The sequence below is a fragment of the Electrona antarctica genome (assembly GCF_951216825.1).
Source record: "Electrona antarctica genome assembly, chromosome: 2".
Classification (NCBI taxonomy): Eukaryota; Metazoa; Chordata; class Actinopteri; order Myctophiformes; family Myctophidae; genus Electrona; species Electrona antarctica.
This window is the reverse complement of record NC_136807.1, coordinates 50,559,517-50,582,985: the sequence shown is the minus strand read 5'-3', so window position 1 is coordinate 50,582,985 and position 23,469 is coordinate 50,559,517. Positions and strand designations below refer to the sequence as shown.

Here is a 23,469-nt window from a genome sequence, read left to right as displayed (position 1 = left end):
CTGTAGTCTGGAAATGGGAAGTTTTTTTTATGTTTTTTGACCTGTGACCTGGTGCCAATTTTTGTTTTACACCTCTGCTGCTTAGCGGACAGTGTGGTGTTGTAGAGGAGGTCTCCCCGGACGCGTGCATATGTCACACTAGTCGAAACATAGCAGGGATTTTTGTGCAGCGTCCACTTTAATCCACTGTAGTCTGGAAATGGGACGTTTTTTTAAGTTTTTTTACATCTGACCTGGTGCCAATTTTTGTTTTACACCTCTGCTGCTTAGCGGACAGTGTGGTGTTGTAGAGGAGGTCTCCCCGGACGCGTGCATGTCACACTAGTCGAAACATAGCAGGGATTTTTGTCCAGCGTCCACTTTAGTCCACTGTAGTCTGGAAATGGGAAGTTTTTTTATGTTTTTTGACCTGTGACCTGGTGCCAATTTTTGTTTTACACCTCTGCTGCTTAGCGGACAGTGTGGTGTTGTAGAGGAGGTCTCCCCGGACGCGTGCATATGTCACACTAGTCGAAACATAGCAGGGATTTTTGTCCAGCGTCCACTTTAGTCCACTGTAGTCTGGAAATGGGAAGTTTTTTTAAGATTTTTTACATCTGACCTGGTGCCAATTTTTGTTTTACACCTCTGCTGCTTAGCGGACAGTGTGGTGTTGTAGAGGAGGTCTCCCCGGACGCGTGCATATGTCACACTAGTCGAAACATAGCAGGGATTTTTGTCCAGCGTCCACTTTATAAAGTCCATGCTCTCCAGTGAATAGCATTTATCCATTTAGATAACTTTTTAATTACTTATCTTTACACAGAAACATTACTTATTACTTATTTTTACACAGAAACATAATGTGTGTCCTATAGCATCGTTTAAATGCTTAATTTATAGTTTTAATGTGCAAATTAATCTTTTTTTCAATACTCTAGAGGGTACTCTTATTTTGAAGAGATCGTCCCCCGGAAGTCTTATATTTGCTCACTTAGATTTGCCAAAAGAACAGTGCTGTGGAATCGTGAAGCGGGACCGCTTTGTTGTGATCCTCGACGTATGAACAGATAAGTTTACACACTATATTAGTCACTATAGGCTTATACGTATATTACACATATTAGTATATTACAGTTGGTGAAAATGTCACATAACGGAGGTAAAACGAGTCAAATGGAGTCTGTACGGCTGAAGATAAATGAACACATGACGTCGGTGGGAGAGGAGATATTGTGCGTTTTGGACAAACCGCTTGGCGATGATGTTTGTAGTGTGACGCTTAAGGTCCGAATGTTTGTGCTGGAGCGCCTCAGCGAGGTGGGAGAGTTCATATTCAACCTCTTCCAGAGAGAGATGGAGACACTAGAAACTCTGCTGGAGAAACAGAACAAACGGTTGGACGCGATTCTACAGCCACACATCAGACTACACAGAGCAGGTTGGTTCTTTTTCTTCTTTCTTCCGCCAACAATAGCAGTTCTGGCTTAACCGTGCGGACGGTTTTCGCGAAACTTGGCAATATGGTATACTAGGGCTTATGCCAAACGGTACAGACTCGAGTCGAAGCCCACAGCCTTTGGCCAAATGGTGGCGCTATAGGGCCCAGCAGAATGTGGGGGGAGGGTGTAAACATTTGTCATTTGGGAGGCCGGCGTCCTGTTGTGGGGCAAGTGAGGGATATAGACAGACAGACACAGATCAATCACTTTGCTAGAGTGACATGACAAGCTTGTAAACAGTGACTTTTCCATGCTATTACATACTACTTTATTGACTTAGAATGGTGCAGATTTGCTCAGTTCATACTTGTGCAATAACAGAAAAACTTTAGAAGGAAGGATTTGATTGTATCTTAGGCCAAATGGGATGTCACCTTTGCGCACATACTCACTCAAAGTGACTATATGCAAATTAATTTTGGTTTTGCGTCTGGATAGATTTTACAGTTTGAACAAATCGAATTCACCTATTGGAAGGTCAAACAAGGACTCTGTTCCAAATATTTGGTCCCGCTCCCACTGGCTGAATTCAAAGCATTCTAAAAGTGGTTCTTCACTTGCGGACTCTGTGAAATTATCCTCCAGCGGCATTTTCGGCGCTACTCGGTTGGGTGCTGAATGCAGGAAATCATCATTTTTTTTAACCTTTTATTTAACCAGTAAAAACCACATTGAGACTGAAGTCTCTTTTACAAGTGTGAACTGGCCAAGACAAGAGGCAAAATAAGTGACACATCTCTGCCAGTAACAAAAAAAATACACAACAAAAAAACAGGACAGACATACAATGCTCATAAACACAGTACCCACTGCTCAGAAGCTCAAAGGGAGAACAGGAACGTTTAGTAACGTGACCAATAAGGACTAATAAATAAAAACTAAGCATTGCTTAGTAGACTAAAAAGCAAGCAGACATTTGCTATACGTCAAAGCAGGAGCAGTGCATGGGAAGTGTGCCCATGGCAATCCTTTTAAAGCTCACTAGGGGAATCACAGCAGCCAGTTTGAGTCTGGTCTGTAGGTCATTCCAAGACCAGGGTCCGAAATAAGCAATGCTTTTTTTTTTCCAGCCTCAGATTTAGTTGGGGGCACGACATAGCGTAACCAAGCATTTGATCTGAGGTTGAGCGTTTTGGACAAGTTCAAATTTAGAACCAATGTAACTTGGGAGATTACCAAGAATGGCTTTATAAATGAGAATATACCAATGTAGCAACCTGCGAGACGTTAAGGAATACCAACCCACTAGGGCGTACAGAGTACAGTGATGAGTCCTATAGGGGGAATTGGTTATGAACCTCAATGCAGCATGAAACAGGGGGTCAAGTTTGCTCAGAGTTGAGGAACTAGCAAAGCGGTAGACAGTATCGCCATAATCAAGCTGCGACAGGAAGAGGCCTGTAACCAGCTTTTTGAGAGAAGCATTCGAAAAGTAGCTCAGTGGCCTTGTGGTTAGTGTCCGCCCTGATACTGGGAGGTCGGGGTTCAATCCCCGGCCGGGTCATACCAAAGACTCTAAAAAATGGGACCCAGTGCCTCCCTGCTTGACACTCAGCATCAAGGGTTGGATTGGGGGTAAGTCCCTGCGACATACTAGCGTCATGTCCAGGGGGTGTACTTGTACATCAAGCTGCCTCACGCTACAGAAACAGGAGATAGGCTCCTGCCCTATGGGCCTCATGGCTCATCAAGGATACTTACTTATTCGAAAAGTAGGACTTCATTCTGTAGAAGAAACTCAGCGTGAACTTAAGCTTTGTTGCCAAGGCGTCAATGTGGTGTTTGAAGTTTAACTTGTTGTCCAACCAGATCCCAAGATATTTATACAACTCAACCCATTCGATGGATACTCCATCCAGAGTGGTGATATTTGAGGGGACATTGGGCCTCATGCGCCAACCGTTCTTAAGAAGTTCTTAAGAGGAAATTTGTTCTTAGACCCACTTAGGAAGTTTTTAAGAAGGTTTTGGGATCCCTCAATCTTTTCTTAGCTGTGATTTGTTCGTAGGTAAGAACAGAATCTACGCACACTGTGGAGCACTCTTAGGGTGCCTTTTTCGTTCTTAAGTGCAATCTGAAAACATAAAGGGAAAACAGCGCCATCTGCATGATGCTCAAAGTTTGGTCTGAGGACCTCAAGGGGTCCTTGAGGACGTTCCAGGCAGTCCACAGCAAAATATGGAATATTTTACCACTTTAATCCCATTTTATACTTTGAAAATAGCCAATCTACAAGCTCACAAACGCGTCCCATTACGGCCCATTTTGAGCTTGTAGATCGGCTATTTTCAAAACATTTTGATAAATCTTCAAAACATTACCCTAGCAGAAAATATTTTCATATGGGGGTCTGCAGAATGCATGTCAATTTGGGGGTCCTTGACATGAAAATGTTTGAGAACCACTGGTTTAGAGTTCACAACCCAACCCAAACAAACGCACCATACCCACCACATAAACCCCCCCCCGCCATCACCCCCCCCCCCCCAGTTGACTATTGTGAGATAAATAATAAAATACATTCATGAATATTGAAAATATTGAAATATTGAAAATGTGAAAATTTCTGTTCACTTCAGTACCTCCACAGTATTATTGATTTTTTGTTTGGAGTCTGGTGTTCCACCATATTTAGACTTTAGTTTAGGTATTCTTGACTTCACTCAACTTTATTTCTATCCTGTGAGCTGCAATCACACACAGGTGTGACTGCAGGCAAGGCCATGGAGTCATGCAAAACTACACCCACCTGGGTGAACACAGGTAGGAAAGTGAATTCCCAATGCCTTATATGGGATTGGTGGGGCGGTTCCCTATGGTAATTAGGATGCTAATTAGGATATGGGGGGCGTCTACCTATGATAATTTGAATGAACTGGCACACCCCTTCAAGTTACAAGGATTTGGATTCATCATCATAAGAACATGCTTACGAACAATTCTGCCTACTTAAGAACGTTTCATGAATCTGACTGGACTTCTCTTAGGAATTCACTTAGGAAGAAATGTAAGAGGAAAAGTTAGGAACTTATTGGCGCATGAGGCCCATTGACTAGGCTATTTGGAGAAAATAGCATGGCCTTGGTTTTGTGGCCATTTAGTAGCAGTTTGCTGTTTAGCAGTTCATGCTGCAATGAGACAAAGTCAGAGGCCAAGTTTGACACTGCCACATCAAGTGAGGGGGCACAGGAATACAGAATTGTGTCATCTGCATACATATGATACCTACTATGCTTAGATTGACTACAAATATGGTTTACATACAGCAGAAAAAGCAAAGGTCCTAGAATGGAACCTTGAGGGACTCCTTTCTCCAGGGTGATAGAGTCAGACAGTGTATCACCAAATTTAACACACTGTGTGCGGCCAAATAAGTAGCTTTTGAACCAGTATTCGAGAGGACATTTAGCAAGACCTGGTGGTCCACGGTGTCAAATGCCTTGCTAAGGTCAATGGGCCTCATGCGCCAATAAGTTCCTAACTTTTCCTCTTACATTTCTTCCTAAGTGAATTCCTAAGAGAAGTCCAGTCAGATTCATGAAACGTTATTAAGTAGGCAGAATTGTTCGTAAGCATGTTCTTATGATGATGAATCCAAATCCTCGTAACTTGAAGGGGTGCGCCAGTTCATTCAAATTATCATAGGTAGACGCCCCACATATCCTAATTAGCATCCTAATTACCATAGGGAACCGCCCCACCAATCCCATATAAGGCATTGGGAATTCACTTTCCTACCTGTGTTCACCCAGGTGGGTGTGGTTTTGCATGACTCCATGGCCTTGCCTGCAGTCACACCTGTGTGTGATTGCAGCACACAGAAATCACAGGACCTCACACACAGAAATAAAGTTGAGTGAAGTCAAGAATACCTAAACTAAAGTCTAAATATGGTGAAACACCAGACTCCAAACATTAAAAATCAATAGTACTGTGGAGGTACTGAAGTGAACAGAAATGTTAATATTTTCAACATTTTAATATTTATGAATGTATTTTATTATTTATCTCACAATAGTCAACTTTCACCACTAGACATCGATGTAAATTTGCTGAAATTAGCATATTAGCCATGTCATGTTCAGAAGTAGTAGTAGTGGATATAGTGTTGATGGTGATATGGTGGTGCAAAGGGTGGGATAGGGGGGCTTGCAGGTAGGAAGCTTACAGGAAAATGGAGGTGGTGGCTGTCGGTATATGGGGGGGTTATGTGGTGGGTATGATTCGTTTGTTTGGGTTGGGTTGTGAACTCTAAACCAGTGGTTCTCAAACATTTTCATGTCAAGGACCCCCACATTGACATGCATTCTGCAGACCCCCATATGAAAATATTTTCTGCTAGGGAAATGTTTATCAAAATGTTTTGAAAATAGCCGATCTACAAGCTCAAAATGGGCAGTAATGGGACGTGTTTGTGAGCTTGTAGATTGGCTATTTTCAAAGTATAAAATGGGATTAAAGTGGTAAAATGTTCCATATTTTGCTGTGGACTGCCTGGAACTTCCTCAAGGACCCCTTGAGGTCCTCAGACCAAACTTTGAGCATCATGCAGATGGCGCTGTTTTTCCTTTGTTTTCAGATTGCACTTAAAGGTTCAGGACACCCCCCCTCTTTTCTTTTTGCTCAGAATTGACAAACGAAAACAAACCTGAAATGTAGGTGTGGTTCTGGGGGAGGGGGCGGAGTCGAGCGTGCATACTAATTTCTAAATGTACTACCGAAAGCTGTCCGCCTCGAAAATGCGACTTCTGAAATCAAAATGAAAACTAGTATTGTAGGGAAAAAAATAATACAGATTCCGCAACTTCATGGTATATTTACCGCTAAAAAATACAAGTTGTTATACAAACAAGCCGTCAGAGATCGTATCCAGGCACTTTATTTTCTCCTCCCGTGCTGTGAGGCACTCTCTTCGGCTAGACTGATAGACCTGCTGGGCTACGACAGACTTCCAGGCTCTGCCAGGGACTCGCGCCACTCTTCTACACCAAAACGGAGCCTCGTCGAAACAGAGTTTCGCCCCTGGGAGTCATGGATGTCTGGGTCTCTGGCCTCGCGGCCAGGGGACAGGGGACCGGAGCCCCAGAGCTCCCAGCCCCTCCATAGGGCCGGGGGTCTGCGGAGGGGGTCCGCGGGGGTCCCCGGCCCTATCTCGGCCGTCCCTCGTCCGTTTCGCACGGGGGGAATCTCGTTCGAACCGGGCCGCCGTCCCGGACGCGCTCCCGTCGGTCTCGTGCCCAGGTGGGGGTCCGCGGTCACTTGTCTCCCACAAGGGAGACAAATATGAAGATATGAATGGAGAAAATAGCATGGCCTTGGTTTTGTGGCCATTTAGTAGCAGTTTGCTGTTTAGCAGTTCATGCTGCAATGAGACAAAGTCAGAGGCCAAGTTTGACACTGCCACATCAAGTGAGGGGGCACAGGAATACAGAATTGTGTCATCTGCATACATATGATACCTACTATGCTTAGATTGACTACAAATATGGTTTACATACAGCAGAAAAAGCAAAGGTCCTAGAATGGAACCTTGAGGGACTCCTTTCTCCAGGGTGATAGAGTCAGACAGTGTATCACCAAATTTAACACACTGTGTGCGGCCAAATAAGTAGCTTTTGAACCAGTATTCGAGAGGACATTTAGCAAGACCTGGTGGTCCACGGTGTCAAATGCCTTGCTAAGGTCAATGGGCCTCATGCGCCAATAAGTTCCTAACTTTTCCTCTTACATTTCTTCCTAAGTGAATTCCTAAGAGAAGTCCAGTCAGATTCATGAAACGTTATTAAGTAGGCAGAATTGTTCGTAAGCATGTTCTTATGATGATGAATCCAAATCCTCGTAACTTGAAGGGGTGCGCCAGTTCATTCAAATTATCATAGGTAGACGCCCCACATATCCTAATTAGCATCCTAATTACCATAGGGAACCGCCCCACCAATCCCATATAAGGCATTGGGAATTCACTTTCCTACCTGTGTTCACCCAGGTGGGTGTGGTTTTGCATGACTCCATGGCCTTGCCTGCAGTCACACCTGTGTGTGATTGCAGCACACAGAAATCACAGGACCTCACACACAGAAATAAAGTTGAGTGAAGTCAAGAATACCTAAACTAAAGTCTAAATATGGTGAAACACCAGACTCCAAACATTAAAAATCAATAGTACTGTGGAGGTACTGAAGTGAACAGAAATGTTAATATTTTCAACATTTTAATATTTATGAATGTATTTTATTATTTATCTCACAATAGTCAACTTTCACCACTAGACATCGATGTAAATTTGCTGAAATTAGCATATTAGCCATGTCATGTTCAGAAGTAGTAGTAGTGGATATAGTGTTGATGGTGATATGGTGGGATAGGGGGGCTTGCAGGTAGGAAGCTTACAGGAAAATGGAGGTGGTGGCTGTCGGTATATGGGGGGGTTATGTGGTGGGTATGATTCGTTTGTTTGGGTTGGGTTGTGAACTCTAAACCAGTGGTTCTCAAACATTTTCATGTCAAGGACCCCCACATTGACATGCATTCTGCAGACCCCCATATGAAAATATTTTCTGCTAGGGAAATGTTTATCAAAATGTTTTGAAAATAGCCGATCTACAAGCTCAAAATGGGCAGTAATGGGACGTGTTTGTGAGCTTGTAGATTGGCTATTTTCAAAGTATAAAATGGGATTAAAGTGGTAAAATGTTCCATATTTTGCTGTGGACTGCCTGGAACTTCCTCAAGGACCCCTTGAGGTCCTCAGACCAAACTTTGAGCATCATGCAGATGGCGCTGTTTTTCCTTTGTTTTCAGATTGCACTTAAAGGTTCAGGACACCCCCCCTCTTTTCTTTTTGCTCAGAATTGACAAACGAAAACAAACCTGAAATGTAGGTGTGGTTCTGGGGGAGGGGGCGGAGTCGAACGTGCATACTAATTTCTAAATGTACTACCGAAAGCTGTCCGCCTCGAAAATGCGACTTCTGAAATCAAAATGAAAACTAGTATTGTAGGGAAAAAAATAATACAGATTCCGCAACTTCATGGTATATTTACCGCTAAAAAATATAAGTTGTTATACAAACAAGCCGTCAGAGATCGTATCCAGGCACTTTATTTTCTCCTCCCGTGCTGTGAGGCACTCTCTTCGGCTAGACTGATAGACCTGCTGGGCTACGACAGACTTCCAGGCTCTGCCAGGGACTCGCGCCACTCTTCTACACCAAAACGGATCCTCGTCGAAACAGAGTTTCGCCCCTGGGAGTCATGGATGTCTGGGTCTCTGGCCTCGCGGCCAGGGGACAGGGGACCGGAGCCCCAGAGCTCCCGGCCCCTCCATAGGGCCGGGGGTCCGCCGGGGGTCTGCGGAGGGGGTCCGCGGGGGTCCCCGGCCCTATCTCGGCCGTCCCTCGTCCGTTTCGCACGGGGGGAATCTCGTTCGAACCGGGCCGCCGTCCCGGACGCGCTCCCGTCGGTCTCGTGCCCAGGTGGGGGTCCGCGGTCACTTGTCTCCCACAAGGGAGACAAATATGAAGATATGAATATTGAAGATTCTGACTTTCAAATGTACATCATTTTTGTTTTGATTGTAGTGCTGTATTGTTCTTTCTGCTTTGGCAATGTAAACGTATGTTTTCTCATGCCAATAAAGCCCTTTGAATTTAATTGAATTGATACACCTACAGACACACCCACCACGCTCATCCCCTCTCCATCTCTCTCAAACACACACACAGTCTCTCACACACGTCACGTTCACACCAGTATTTATTATTATTATTGTTGCTCGCAATGGATAGTGACACAGAATCAGTCCGAACCGCAGTTAGCACCGACGGATCATTAGAAGTCGAAGACTTTTCACCCCCCCAGTCACCCGGAGAAGATTCAGATGAGCCTGAGGTGGAAGATTTCTCCCCCCCAGAATCTCCCGGTCACGGGAATCAAGTGAGTGGGGCAACAGGTCCACCACTGCCCTACCAATTTGAGCCCATGGCTTCTGGCGGCCCTGGCCCAGCAGCTATGGAAGCCGACGATGGAGCCGTCGGAGGTGAAGCTATGGCAGCGGATCATCGGATGGGTGACACAGATTGGTAAATATATACACAACTTTGCCCAACTATTTCGTACTACTCATAAAAATACCGATATAATCACTTGGAAAATGAACGTCACGTTGATCTAGTAACCGTATCTGTTCCAACAGGTGCACATGTGGGCATTGTGAGATACTGTCCCCAAAGGAAAACGTCTGCTGCAGAGAGGTGGCCAAGGTATGGTCCCCTTATTTGTCTATGACTATGGAGAGCCAACATTGGCACAGTGGAGGGGGGTGATCATTGGCATAAGTGTAATAAGGTTTATATATATATATATATATATATATATATATATATATATATATATTACACTCACATTTATAAAGTACATCCTGACTTCTTTCTGGGATCTATGTGGGTTATTGCTCTGATGCAAATGATCATTAGGCTACATCCTGAAGTGAAAGAAAATATTTCTAAAGGATAAAAAATAAATGTCATGTTACATGTATTGCCTTTTAGAAAATCAAAATCAGTTGGAAATATTACTTTTTGAATTTGAATGTGATGCCACTTCATGTTGATATGACACACCATCAGGAAATAAAAACATGTCAAAAAGGTTGCCGACCCATGCACTAAAGCATCACATATTGGCCAGCCACCTATACCATGACCTGTACTATCAACATAGTCGATACATGTTTGCAGTATAAATAGACAAACTCATTTTGTATTATGATAAGTAATTGAAATGTATCACTAGACACTAGTATTTTATGAATCACTAAACATGTCTTTCCAAATACAGGTCATGTTCAGATGCGATCAGGTTGGGGGGGTGCAGTGCATGACTGTCCACCCAGGATTTTCACCTGTAGCACTGAACCCTTTTGTGCTGCAGGCAGCGTATGGCCAATACCTGCATCAGCATGGACCAATGGAAGACCCCATTTTAAACAAGTTAGTACATGTGTGCCCGTCAAAGATTTATTCAGTGTAATATTGTAGTCAATGGAAGACTACTAGTATTCCATTACAAATAGTAATTTAACACCAGATCATTTCTGCAGTTGTTACAGGCACCTGGGGTATCGGAACTTCGTCCGTTGGTGTTGGGGGTACCTGGGCGACAAAGTCCGAGTTGTCCTCCCATCCTGTGTGGTGACCCGGGTGAGACAGGAATTCCCCAATGCTCCTGGTTCACCATACAAGGGATTTTTGCCCCCCCTTGGCTTTGAATAAAAGTTGCTCTCCAGCAATGTTTACTTTACTAAATAAGTATTCCTGTTTTTTATTGGTAGAATACGTTCCCACACTAGTGAAGTTTGTAAAGTAATATATTTCAATATTTCATATTGTTGCTGTCCGGAGGAAACCAGTGCAAACCACCTAATTCCATTTTAGGTTTTTGATTTTCTTTTTTCATAAATCAATTCTATTGAACACCCTTTACGTCTGTGTGTTGGTTAAAAAAATAAAGTAATTAAAAGGCGTTTCAAACTGCCTGCTAAAACAGTAATTGACAATATATAAAGTCACAATACCAATGTTGATGAGGCAGTATTGCACTGTTTTAAAAATATAAGGTTTTCTTTATTTTCTGGAAAATGTATATTTTTAATTTCCAGATAAATGAACATTTTGGAGTTAGGTGGTTTCTCCCTGACAGGCAGGAGGCACTGAAGTTACCCCAATCTGCAGTGACTTCTGACATTAGCAGAAAATAGCAGATGTACAAGCTCACAACGGTCAAGGTGCAAAGTGACCCAAAACCCAAAACTAAAGAATGTTTTGATGTCATTGGATAAGATTTCTTATTCTATGCTGTATTGATGTGGAACCATAGGAGAGAACAGGCAAATGATCAAAATAACAATTATTCTACATTCTCTAATTGTGTAGACTTCTTGTAAAGTAATGCAACTCACGAGAGCGTAACATGAAACCAATTAGACCCTTTGGGGTCCTTTCGGTTTTCATGGTACACTCAACAGTTAGATTACCTGGAACATCAAGGATCACTGGTGGTCCACAGACCACTGGTTGAAAACCACAGGTGTAGAGAGAAAAAAAAGAACAGACAGAAGTACAGCACCAAAGTTCACGTTTACTAAGTAATGCATGCATGTTTGAAAATGCACATCAACATGACCAAAAATATCATCTTAGTTATTTGAAAGAAAAAATCGTGATGTGTGTCGAGCCACAGCCTCTTGCTTGTCTGGTTGGTAAAACTGTGAACACAGGTCAGCAGGAACCGGGATCTGTCTGAGGAAGTCCTGGTAAGTCTCAGGCTGGTCCAGCACAGCATCAAACACCAGGTCTTGCAGCTCGTCAACATATTCTGCAGTAGGAGAAAGATAATGTGAAAATTTGCAATATCTAATATGAGGGGTTGATAGTTTTGTCACTATGAAAATACAAAAACTTACTAAATGTGGGATTGGTTTTCAAGGGTCGCACTGAGTAGTCCCCCCGCTTGTACCGTGGGTAGAGAATGTGCCATCTGAGCTCGCCCTCCCTGGTTGTTGCTTGAATCCGCTTGGAGTTCTCATTGTAGTGAACGGCTGCCAACTGAGTTCTAAAAAAGGATAAGGAGTGCATTAGTTGCGATGTAAAACACATTTTCACAATGTCTTGCATATCGAAAATGTTATTCCAAATCTTTGTCGAATAGCTGAGCTACAGAACAAGCGTTGAGACGTGTTGAGAGCTAGTAGCTTACAATGCTGTTGTAATATATGACTAATGACTACCGTAATTGGAAAACAATGATGTCTTGTGTTGAATTACATGTACAAATAGGGACGCTATGTAATGTAAGGGAAGGTGTTGTATGGTTTAGAGACAGTTGCACTGTCAAAAAGGCAGGAAGCAGACTAGAGGTGGAGGTAACAGAGTAAAATGTTGAGGTTCTCAGGAACATCAGAGGGACAGCGCATGTCAGATGTTTTGGAGATAAAGCCAGAGAGGCCAGTCTGAGATGGTTTGGACATGTACAGGAGTATATCGTTAGAAGGATGTCGAGGTTGGAACTGCCAGGCAGGAGGCCTAGAGGAAGACCAAAGAGGAGATTTATGGATGTAGTGAAAGAGGACATGAAGTTAGTTGGTGTGAGAGAAGAGGAAACACGGTGAGATGGAGGCAGATGGTTAAAAATTTATATCAATTAAACTATACAACATTTCTCTTAGCAAAATACAAGCACACCATTCCCGACGCCATCAAAACTGTGGGACAAGTAGAGTATCAAAGTTTAGGATTAGAATTATTATAGTCTGGTTGCCCACTAATAAACTATACCTGCACATCATCCCGATGAATGAAAAAGCGACACTTTTGGGGGCAAACTTCAGTATGACCGAGTGATAGGACTCGATTGAGGAGGTCTGGAAGTCAGTGCTCATCTTCTCCATATCCTTCAACAGCCTGGGGGCCTTGATGATATCAGTCAACTTTTCGCATGCAGCCGTACCTGCCACACATTAGGATAACTTGGCTCAGGTGTAGTACAGTATGCGAGATTTTTATCAAGATTAGTTCAGAAAGGCTCAAAGGATAGTAATAGTTGCAACACAGAAAAACTAAATAATATGTAATTTATGTTACCATCAGTTTGTGTAAATAAAATTAATTGCCAATGTTACATCAAATCATTTGGGACATACTTGGTTTGAGCCAGTGTCTGGCCTGGTCACCCACAAGAGGCAAATGCAGGCATTCTGGAAAGTCCTCATTGTCGTGCGAGTGAACATCCTGCACATGATTTGCCACTGACTTCCATTTGGCTACAATCTCTCGCCCAGATGATGATGAGGAGCCACACCAATACATATGGTTGACCACCCCTTTCTTCCAGGGGCCAACTTCTTTGCAACCCCTCGTTTTTGCAAGAGCATCGATTTTCTTGCCAACTCCTAGACATAAAATACAGAACACCGCTAGGTTGAACTCTGATAATAAATAAACTGCAACGATTTACATACGGACACTGACATTATGGGATTGTCTACACGATTGTCACGTATTTCAGCTGTGGCAAGTTCAGGTCATGATCTACTTGCCCAAAAGGTCTTGCCAGTTCAATTTAGCACTTTTTCTTCTTGATTAAAAAAATGTTACATGTCAATTTGTATGCCAAATACCGACATACTAGCTAAGAATATGACTATGGGACTATGGGTATTGTCGCACTTTGACCCAAGACCAAGACAAGAGAGAGAGATTTGCCCGTAGGCTGTATTTTATTTAGAAGTGATTGTACCAGGAAAGGCGGATAGGAGGTGAGGATTCGCTTATATGCGAAACTACAACTGAAAGTCTCTATTTCTCTTCTTCTCCAGGGGCCGGAAGGTCCGGGCGGTGAAGATAGAGATTTAGTATAACAAAGGTTTTTCTTCCTGTTAGGACTCTCGGGCCGGAGGCCGAGTCAATTCCGCAGGGTTGCAAAGGAGAAACCCTACGGATGGTTATAGTCACTGATTATTCCAGGGCAGAACGGGGGGGGTTCCTATCCGCGGTGGCGCTTGCCAGTCATCACCGTCTTTTCCTGTATTTCCTTTATGTTACTCAGTCTCTCCTGAGACCGTGTCGAGCCAGTCGAATGCCTGCGGGGGGCGCGAGAGAAGCATGATTATACAGTCACAATATATGGCATTATTTAGAGAGGGAATTGTCTGTGAGATCTCTTACCGCCAGACGCCTATATGCGTGCACACACAGAGAGGACAAGCGGTGAATGGAGGGAGGTGGCCGCTTTTATACCCGGCCCGCAGGTGTGAAGGCGTTGGCCTGATTTAGGATCGAGACCGGTACGTAGCGGTCCTCTATGATTCGTCCCAGCGGCTGTCGCGGCGCCCCGCCTCCCTCTACCTGCCTCTCTCCGGTGTGGAGGCGCTTACCTGGCTGGCGGGCCCGTATAGAGACCCCACATATCCCCCCTCTAAGTTCAACGCCTGAGCGGGGAACTTCAGCCTCATCTTCATGAAGCCGGGACAGTGCGTCAGCGTGGGGTATCTGTTTTCCCGGCCGGTGCTCCACCTTAAACGTGTAGCTTTGTAGGTCGAGGAACCACCTAGTTACCCTGGCGTTTTTGTCTTTGCTCGTGGCCATCCACTTTAACGGTGCGTGATCTGTGATGAGAGTAAACTGTCTGCCCCACAAGTAGTAGCGTAGGTGGTGGATTGCCCACTTAATGGCGAGGCATTCCTTCTCTACGGTAGCATAGTTCCTCTCGTGTTTCTGTAGCTTCCTACTGACGAAGGTGACGGGATGCTCCTCGCCGTTGATTACCTGCGCCAGGACCGCACCTATGCCTGTGGACGAGGCGTCGGTGTGGAGGAGAAAAGGCTTCTTAAAGTCGGGGGTTATTAATACGGGCTTCTCGCAGAGCGCCGTTTTCAGCAACCTGAAGGCGGTCTCTGCTTCGGGAGACCACTTCACGTGACACGGCGCCCTCTGGCGCGTCAACTCGTATAGTGGAGCTGCAATGGTAGAATATCGGTTAATGAATTTTTGGTAGAGCTGGGACTCGATTAAAATTTGTAATCTAATTAATCAGAGGCTTTGTAGTTAATTAATCTCGATTAATCGCATTTTAATCGCATATCATTATTTGACCCGAGAACAGTGAGAAAGCTATTTTTTTAAATGGATTTTGGTATACTAGTGAATCAATGAATAGTGAATACATAAGTTTAAGCAATAAAACATTGTTTTTGTAGTAATAATAGGGGTAATAAATTATAATAATATCTCAAATTTAATAATTTATATAGAGCTTTTCTGAGTACCCAAAAATGCTTTACAAGGGGGACATGATAAATCAAAAACAACTTTATTAGAGGAAAAACACTAAGGAATTAAATAGATGAAATAGCTGGGGAAAGCAATATTGAAGGTTTGGATGGTGGGGGCATGTTTCTGAGAGTTTGGGGAATGCATTCCACAGGGTTGGGGGGGGGGGCTTGGTGCAGCAAATATGTGACATGACCATAAGAAAGCACCTCTGTGTTTCTTCCGTGGACATACAGTAACAGCCATTAACAGATTTTACATTTTATTTGGCCATAACCGTTTAGTTAGAAACCATGTCATCTGGTCGGGTCCTTGAATTGCTACTGGTAGTTGGAATAACGTTAGCTCTGATCCATAGTGTTAGAAGGAGGAAAGTAGGCTTTCACATATTTTTTTGTGCTAAAAACGAGGGGCTGCACAGCCTGCACTTCCGTGGGTGTGAGGGGAAAGGATCAAATTAAGTACCATAGAACTCCTCCTGAGTCCTAACTACGCTAAGGACCAGAGCTACTGTTGTTGACGTTAGCTTCCAGGCTAGGCAACATGCAACATGTTTCGCATCGAGCCGATACTGGAGGCTTGACGAGGTGCGGTCTTCGGTGATATGCAAATTCTTTATTGAATAATTGCACACAACTGTGCTGTAATCCACGCTATCATCGGATAGCCTTTTAAATCCTATTTCCAATCCACGGGGACAAGCAAAGTGATCTCAGCGGCTTCCCCCGGTCTGGTGAACTGTCTGGTGGTGTTATTGTTCCCCCAATGCTGCTGGGGCATACCATTCTAAAGGGGGGTGGTTTCCACTCCCTGTAACAACGGACACTTCACTCGGTGAACTGGGTGGTGCGCCGGTCCATCTGAAAACTGTCCAGTGACAACGTTCCGCGGTGAAAAAAATAGTGCGATTAAAATGCGTTAATTTTTTTAACGCGTTAATTTTTCTGTAGTTAATTAATCTCAATTAACGCGTTAAAGTCCCGGCCCTAATTTTTGGTAATACGATATGAGTCCAAGAAATGACTTAACCTGCTTTTTCGTGCGCGGCTGTGGCCAGTCCTTGATTCTGTCCAGTTTCTTGGTCTGGGGTTTTATACATCCTCTCCCCACCGTGTAGCCGAGATAGTCCGTCTCGCGGAGTGCGAGCCGGCACTTTTTCGCATTGGCCGTGAGGCCTGCGCCGCGTAGCGCAGCCATGACGGCCTCGAGGTGTGCGATGTGTTGCTCCCAATCGGTGGAGTGGATGATGACGTCATCCAAGTAGGCGGCTGCGTAGGTGTGGTGGGGCCGCAGTACCCTGTCCATGAGTCTCTGGAACGTCGCCGGGGCGCCATGTACTCCGAACGGCATGACGGTGTACTGGAACAGCCCCTCCGGTGTTACGAATGCCGTCTTTTCCTTGGCGCGCTCTGTCAATGGAATCTGCCAGTATCCTTTGGTTAGGTCAAGGGTGGAAATAAATCGGGCGGGGCCCAGGCGCTCAATTAATTCATCGACCCGTTGCATAGGATAATTATCAAAGTCCGATATTTCATTCAACTTTCTAAAGTCGTTACAAAACCTGAGCGTGCCATCAGGCTTTGGCACGACTACTATGGGGCTCGACCACGGGCTGTGGGATTCCTCGATAACCCCTAATTTCAGCATCGATTGTACCTCATTTTTTATCGCCTCTCGGCGCGCCTCCGGGATGCGATACGGTCGCTGTCTCACTACCTTCCCCGGGGCAGTGTGGATGTCATGTTTGATGACGTGCGTGCGTCCAGGTAGCTCCGAGAAGCGGTCCTTGTTGCGTAGCAACATCTCGTTTAAGTCCTGTCGTTGGGCCGGTGTCAGATCCGTCCCCACGGGCACGGGAGGGACGACGTGCGTGTTGCCAGCGGAAAACAGCGCCTGTGTTGGTAGAGGAGCGGCAGCATGCCATTTTTTTAGTAGGTTCACATGATATATTTGCTGTCCTTTCCTCTTGCCAGGTTGGCTGATTTTGTAATTTACCGGGCTTGTTTGCTCCATAATTTCAAAGGGCCCTTGCCATCGGGCGGGGGGGCTGGTTTGCCTGGTAGTTCCACCGGTGGAAGCGCTGTGCCCTAGCGGGGAGACTGTGACCCTGGCTGGCTAAGATCGCGTCTTTTAATTTTCTAAAATCGCGGGCGTCTGCCAAGGGCAGGTCTGCACAGACACGTTGGGCTTCGCCTGTGAGGAAAGGGGCTATTACGGACCCCCAGTCAACTACCAGCCAGCGTTCACGGGCAGCCATGCGCTCAAACTGTTCAAGATAAGATTCAACGTCATCGGTGGGACATAATTTGGTCAATACATCGCCCGGTGCTCTAGTGGCGTTTCTCTCTCTGATTGTGTGGTTGGCCAACTCTTGTACGACGGCTTGTAGCTCAGCCTGGCTCTTTAGGAGAGCGGTGAGCGCTTGAGCGTATTCCATTATACTGTTTTTTTCTTTTCTGTTGTGTTGGTTGGGATCAGTGTAGTACCCACATGTTCTCCACCATGTGTCGCACTTTGACCCAAGACCAAGACAAGAGAGAGAGATTTGCCCGTAGGCTGTATTTTATTTAGAAGTGATTGTACCAGGAAAGGCGGATAGGAGGTGAGGATTCGCTTATATGCGAAACTACAACTGAAAGTCTCTATTTCTCTTCTTCTCCAGGGGCCGGAAGGTCCGGGCGGTGAAGATAGAGATTTAGTATAACAAAGGTTTTTCTTCCTGTTAGGACTCTCGGGCCGGCGGCCGAGTCAATTCCGCAGGGTTGCAAAGGAGAAACCCTACGGATGGTTATAGTCACTGATTATTCCAGGGCAGAACGGGGGGGGTTCCTATCCGCGGTGGCGCTTGCCAGTCATCACCGTCTTTTCCTGTATTTCCTTTATGTTACTCAGTCTCTCCTGAGACCGTGTCGAGCCAGTCGAATGCCTGCGGGGGGGCGAGAGAAGCATGATTATACAGTCACAATATATGGCATTATTTAGAGAGGGAATTGTCTGTGAGATCTCTTACCGCCAGACGCCTATATGCGTGCACACACAGAGAGGACAAGCGGTGAATGGAGGGAGGTGGCCGCTTTTATACCCGGCCCGCAGGTGTGAAGGCGTTGGCCTGATTTAGGATCGAGACCGGTACGTAGCGGTCCTCTATGATTCGTCCCAGCGGCTGTCGCGGCGCCCCGCCTCCCTCTACCTGCCTCTCTCTGGTGTGGAGGCGCTTACCTGGCTGGCGGGCCCGTATAGAGACCCCACAGTATGTATAGACACAGTGCTCTTATTTTACATTGTACAGACCAGAAGACTTGTGTTGTGTTTACAGACAGTTGCATCCCCTCTAAAAAAAGCACAACCTGAAAGCAAAGCAAACTGTACTTGCCCGGGAAGTTTTATTTACCTGCCAGGGGCATGAGAAATTTGATAAATATAAGCAAATTATGGATACCTTTTCCCATGTGCCATGGATCGAAGCGGTGGTCTATCTCGGGCTTCGATTTGAGGAACTTCTGAACTCCTGAATGCCTGTCAGTAACGATTCTTTTAATAGTGCTCATCCCATTCTTTTTCAGGTGGTCAAGACTCCTTATAAGACCCTCCTTCTCCATCCGTGCGCTATTTCCAACCTCATTGCTCTGAAATTACAAATCAAATACAAAATGACAAATAACTTTCCAACTGTAATGACAGATGAAAAATGTTATGCATGTACATGTTTAAAATAGAAAGGAGAGGTCGCACAGCTCGTAGTCACGATGCTAAAAATACTTCATTGGGTTACCAACGTTTCGACAAACAAGTTGCCTTCTTCAGGGTATTGTACATTGTAACAGTAAACCTTTACCTGAATCAGTTGAACGTCAATCATCTTGTTGGCACGAAGATCCATTACGCTGTAGGTCCCATATTTGGCACAGTATCCTGGGGGAGGGAGGGGACGGTTGATCTTTAAAAAATAAATATACATAAAAACAAACAAAACGTTGGTCACTATAATGTACAGTACATACCAGGAGAGTCACAGCGCATGTCCCCTCCAAGAATAACATCCCCTCTGGCAATGGCCTCTCTAATGATGTGCCTCTGCTCTTCTGCCCAATGCCAGTTGATGGCTGGAAAGAGAAACTTTCTCTGGTGCTTGAGGTACGTCGTATGGCAAATCCCCACGATGTGAAATGCCTTCATGAACTACAGACACACGCACACGCACGCGCACACACACACACACACACACCAAATATGACTGACCACAACAAATATGACTGACCACAGCACATACATATTTAAAATAATAGTAATAACAAAACTGCTCTCACCTTTTCCACTTTTAAGAAGGACGACCCAGTGAAAAGCACTGCTGCAGCCAGCTGTAGGTTTCCAGCCGGTATGTTTTGGGCATATGGCTGACTGTCCCACTGGTAGTGATAATCACAGTGACCACACTTTTGCTCCACATGCAGCAATGTTCCCACCGTCCTGGTCCTCGGAGTACATGATCTTGAGCAGACAGGGCATTTCCTGAACAGCTCCATCAAGTTCTCTTCATAAACAATGAATTTTCTCATCGTCTGAGGTGGAGTATCTGTTATTGTGCTATAGAAAAGATACATTGTGGCAGTGTCAAGGAAAATCATGATTGTACGGTGAAGGTTTAGAATGAAGTGAAACCAGGGGTCATCACTAGCCGCAATTTGAAACTCTAGATTTTTTTACAATGGGATGAATCTAGAGTTGCAAATACGCTCCATTGACTCCCCAAAGTCCCCATTCATCCAATTTGCTTTTGCGACCTGCTTGTATTAAACGACTCACCAACATTGCAGCTCTAGGCCAAGCTTGAATTATCCTCTTTCAATCTGCCAAGCTTTTGTTTCATAAAAATCCACCGTAGACATGTTATGAGCTACTTTCTGTCAAGAAATTCTGTGCAGGTGATTCTTTTCTAAGTGTTGGAGTTTGGAAGCACTCGTTTTTATTAACGGGTCGCGCTGCTGCCTCCTGCATTATGTGCAAATTCGAAACAGGTGGTACACAGGGCCGTTCAGTGACTTCGACAAGTGCTTCCAAACTCCAACACTTGCACATAATGTCTTGACAGAAAATAGCCCATAACATGTCTACGGTGGATTTTTATGAAACAAAAGCTTGGCAGATTATTCAAGCTTGGCCTAAGAGCTGCAATGTTGGTCGTTTAACCCATTCTGGACGGGAACCCCTTTTGGTGTTTTAAGCATTAGGTTATACTTTAGCTATTGAAAATGGCAGATCTACAAGCTCATATCGTGGCACTTGGTGCCGCGCTACGAGCTTGTAGATCTGCCATTTTTGAAAAATCTTTAATATATATTCTTTCACAGCAAATGTTAACTCAAATCTTTGCCTCTGGGGAGTACCTGGCTGGAACAACATATTTTCACATGGGGGTCGGCGGCCAATTGCATCTTTTTTGGGGGGGTCCTTGACATGAAAATGTCAGAATTTAGAAGGCATCTGTAGAATCTTCCTCAGGTCTACATGGGTTAATACAAGCAGGTCGCAAAAGCAAATTGGATGAATGGGGAATCAATGGAGGGTATTGCAACTCTAGATTCATCCCATTATAAAATAAATCTAGAGTTGCAAATTGCGGCTAGGATCATCGCCATGGTGGCATGGGGTGGACATTGTCAAAATTTTAATTTTGCCATGGACATACAAAATGAGTGGACAAACACATAAAGAGCTAGCCCTATTACAGGTCTGAATTAAGAGGGTCCTTGCAAATAAAAAGTTAAAAAACAATTGCTCAAAATACATATTCCGAGAACACTCAGTAATTGAGTCTTGTGATCAAAATAAGAACATTATAACGTGTATAAATCTAAAGATTTCTTCAAAGAAGTCTTGCCATGGCACGGACACATTTGTCTGTGTATGGACATATTGATGACCCCCAAGTAAAACATGTCATTGCTCCATGAAAAGTGAAATGATACTATACTACTAATATTGAGACCTACCTGTCATTGTAAGCTGAAGAGCCCGTCTCCTCTAGCCGATAGTCAGGGTCGTCCTCTGTTCTTGGCCTTTTGGCAGGAGAGGCAAGTGAAGAGAGGTCGGAACTGGAGGCTGGAGTCGAAATTGGAGTGGAGGCTGCCAGCGGTAGAACTAATACAAGATTAAAGTCCAACATTAGAAAGAGTGAAACGTTGCCTTCATTCATATTTACCAGTATATGAAAAATGAAAACTGCACACCACCAGGGTACAAAGATAATCTCCAGTTCATTTTGGACCCAGAAGTTAAAATTAGAGACACAGACAGGCAGGCAGGCAGGCAGACAGACAGACAGACAGACAGACAGACAGACAGACAGACAGACAGACAGACACAGCAGTGGCCCATAATATCGAGGCCCGTTGGGCACTGGCCTACTTCGAATTATGCAAGTTGGAAATGCATGCCCCACCCAGATATTATGTCTGTGTCCCTTTTATGCCCATATATGGAGTTATTTGTCAGGCATACCCAAATATGGAGTATATGCAGACGTCAGCATGGTGTCAGAACAGGCCAGCTCCATATATGGACCCTGGGCAGGGGCCCTGTCCAGAGCCCGGCCAGAGGCCTTTTTGGGGCGGTTCTGGACAACCGTGGGTCCGACCGACTCGACATCGGGCACTGCACCCCCTGTGGTGGTGTGGCACGCGTGTGTCGAATTTGAAGCCGGTGGGGCAAACGGTTCTCGAGTTACGTGGATTACACACAGACGTACAGACAGACTTGCATTTATTAGATAGATAGATATGGCCCAGCCCTACCTTGTACAAGTGTTATTGCAGGATCAGTGCTGGATGCTTTTTCCTTGACACGCAAGATGACTTGAGTAGCTATGACAGTAGACAAAGGGGCATTACACACAAATCAAGACATTAGTTTGAACATGAATATGGTATCGTATGGGTACAATATGAAACTCACTCTTGCTTCTTCGTTCTGGCTTCTTGTGGTGTTGAAAACCAATATCTCTAGTGCTAGGAGAGGTTTGGCACCCAACCTCCTTGGTAGTGGGTTCTGTCTGGCACCCCATGTCCTGGCATGCCTTAGGCTGTTGTAAATACAATTATACCTGATCAGCTGACACTTTTGACAATGATAGAAAACATGACAAGACAATACAATACATAAATCAGCTCACAAAAACGTTTGTTCATGCTCATATTTTGCATTGGTTCAGGACAAATCAAGATAGGGGTTCTCAGAGTTACCACTGGGAGGCCACCAAATCTTTGTGATAGGAACGTTTTGGTACCCCAGCCAATGGTAACCCATTCTGGTTATTCTGGCAACGTGTTGTAAGCTTGTAGATCAGCTATTTTCTGCAAAGAGGTTTGTGTAGAGCAGGGGGAGATCACAAGTAGGCTACAGACCCCAGGGTCACGTTTACTATATTGAGGACTAAGATATATGAATCCAACATATTAATAGAAAGGATAATGTGTAAATAAACAAATAAACATGAATTTACACAGCACAAAAAACGTTTGCCTCTCTCAGGCTGTCTCAGCTAAGGGGTCCCTGCTTCATGTCTCTTTCTGCTAAGGGGTCCCTGCTTCATCTGTCTCAGCTAAGGGGTCCCTGCTTCATCTATCTCTCTCTCTCTCTCTGAGCAAGGGGGTCCCTGCTTCATTTCTCTCTCAGCTAAGGGGTCCTTGCTTCATCTCTCTCTCAGCTAAGGGGTCCCTGCTTCATCTGTCTCTAAACTCACATGCGTGTGTTCCCCGCACAGCTCACAACGTGTGTAGTGTATTTTTTATGGGGAAATGACTTCAACTCAAATAATGAAGGTTACAAAATTAACTTACTGAATTTGAAGGCAGGGCAAAATATGCAGCGTTCGGTACAGCATCTGCTTTGACTCGTAGCTGACTTTGGACAATCAACCCCATCTGGAATATTCCATAGTTCTCGTAACTTTCGGGGCTGAAATGCTTGTTACAAGCGAACATTCCCATGGTGTTGGTGGTGGTCACAGACCGACCCATCGCTCTCAACCACAACACGATTATATCACGATTCTTGGGGAAGGCATGGAGTCCCGTGGTGGCCTTGCATTCAAAGAAAGAACACGAACGTCCCATCGCGGCAGTGGTAGGAAAAGTGTGTTGTTGTGTTCAGCCAGGTAAACCAGGA

General features: G+C 44.7%; 2 protein-coding genes and 2 long non-coding RNA genes across 4 annotated transcripts in view; 2 read left to right on the top strand and 2 right to left on the bottom strand.

Moving 5' to 3' along the window:
- Positions 1-1,160: 1,160 nt before the first annotated feature.
- LOC306933978 (uncharacterized protein) overlaps positions 1,161-23,469 on the top strand; it is a gene marked incomplete at its 3' end in the record, with an annotated part of 33,665 nt that continues 11,356 nt past the window's right edge. The window contains exon 1 of the mRNA XM_079516367.1: positions 1,161-1,420. Within this exon, the coding sequence (XP_079372493.1) occupies positions 1,189-1,420 (232 nt within the window). The 5' untranslated portion in view covers positions 1,161-1,188. The remainder of the gene's footprint in view (positions 1,421-23,469) is intronic.
- On the top strand, positions 9,499-10,761 carry LOC306936738. The gene is made up of 4 exons (XR_013791524.1): positions 9,499-9,561; positions 9,675-9,741; positions 10,319-10,470; positions 10,581-10,761. It is a non-coding gene; the product is annotated as an uncharacterized lncRNA (long non-coding RNA).
- LOC306942145 (uncharacterized protein) lies at positions 11,604-13,413 on the bottom strand. Its single transcript, XM_079527883.1, has 4 exons — positions 13,179-13,413; positions 12,814-12,985; positions 11,943-12,091; positions 11,604-11,854 (listed from the first exon to the last, which is right to left on the bottom strand). Exons 1-4 carry the CDS (start codon positions 13,342-13,344, stop codon positions 11,676-11,678), a joined length of 666 nt encoding a protein of 221 aa, XP_079384009.1. The 5' UTR covers positions 13,345-13,413; the 3' UTR covers positions 11,604-11,675.
- Positions 21,303-23,382, bottom strand: LOC306941539. Its single transcript, XR_013792174.1, has 4 exons — positions 23,142-23,382; positions 22,258-22,384; positions 22,098-22,166; positions 21,303-21,444 (listed from the first exon to the last, which is right to left on the bottom strand). It is a non-coding gene; the product is annotated as an uncharacterized lncRNA (long non-coding RNA).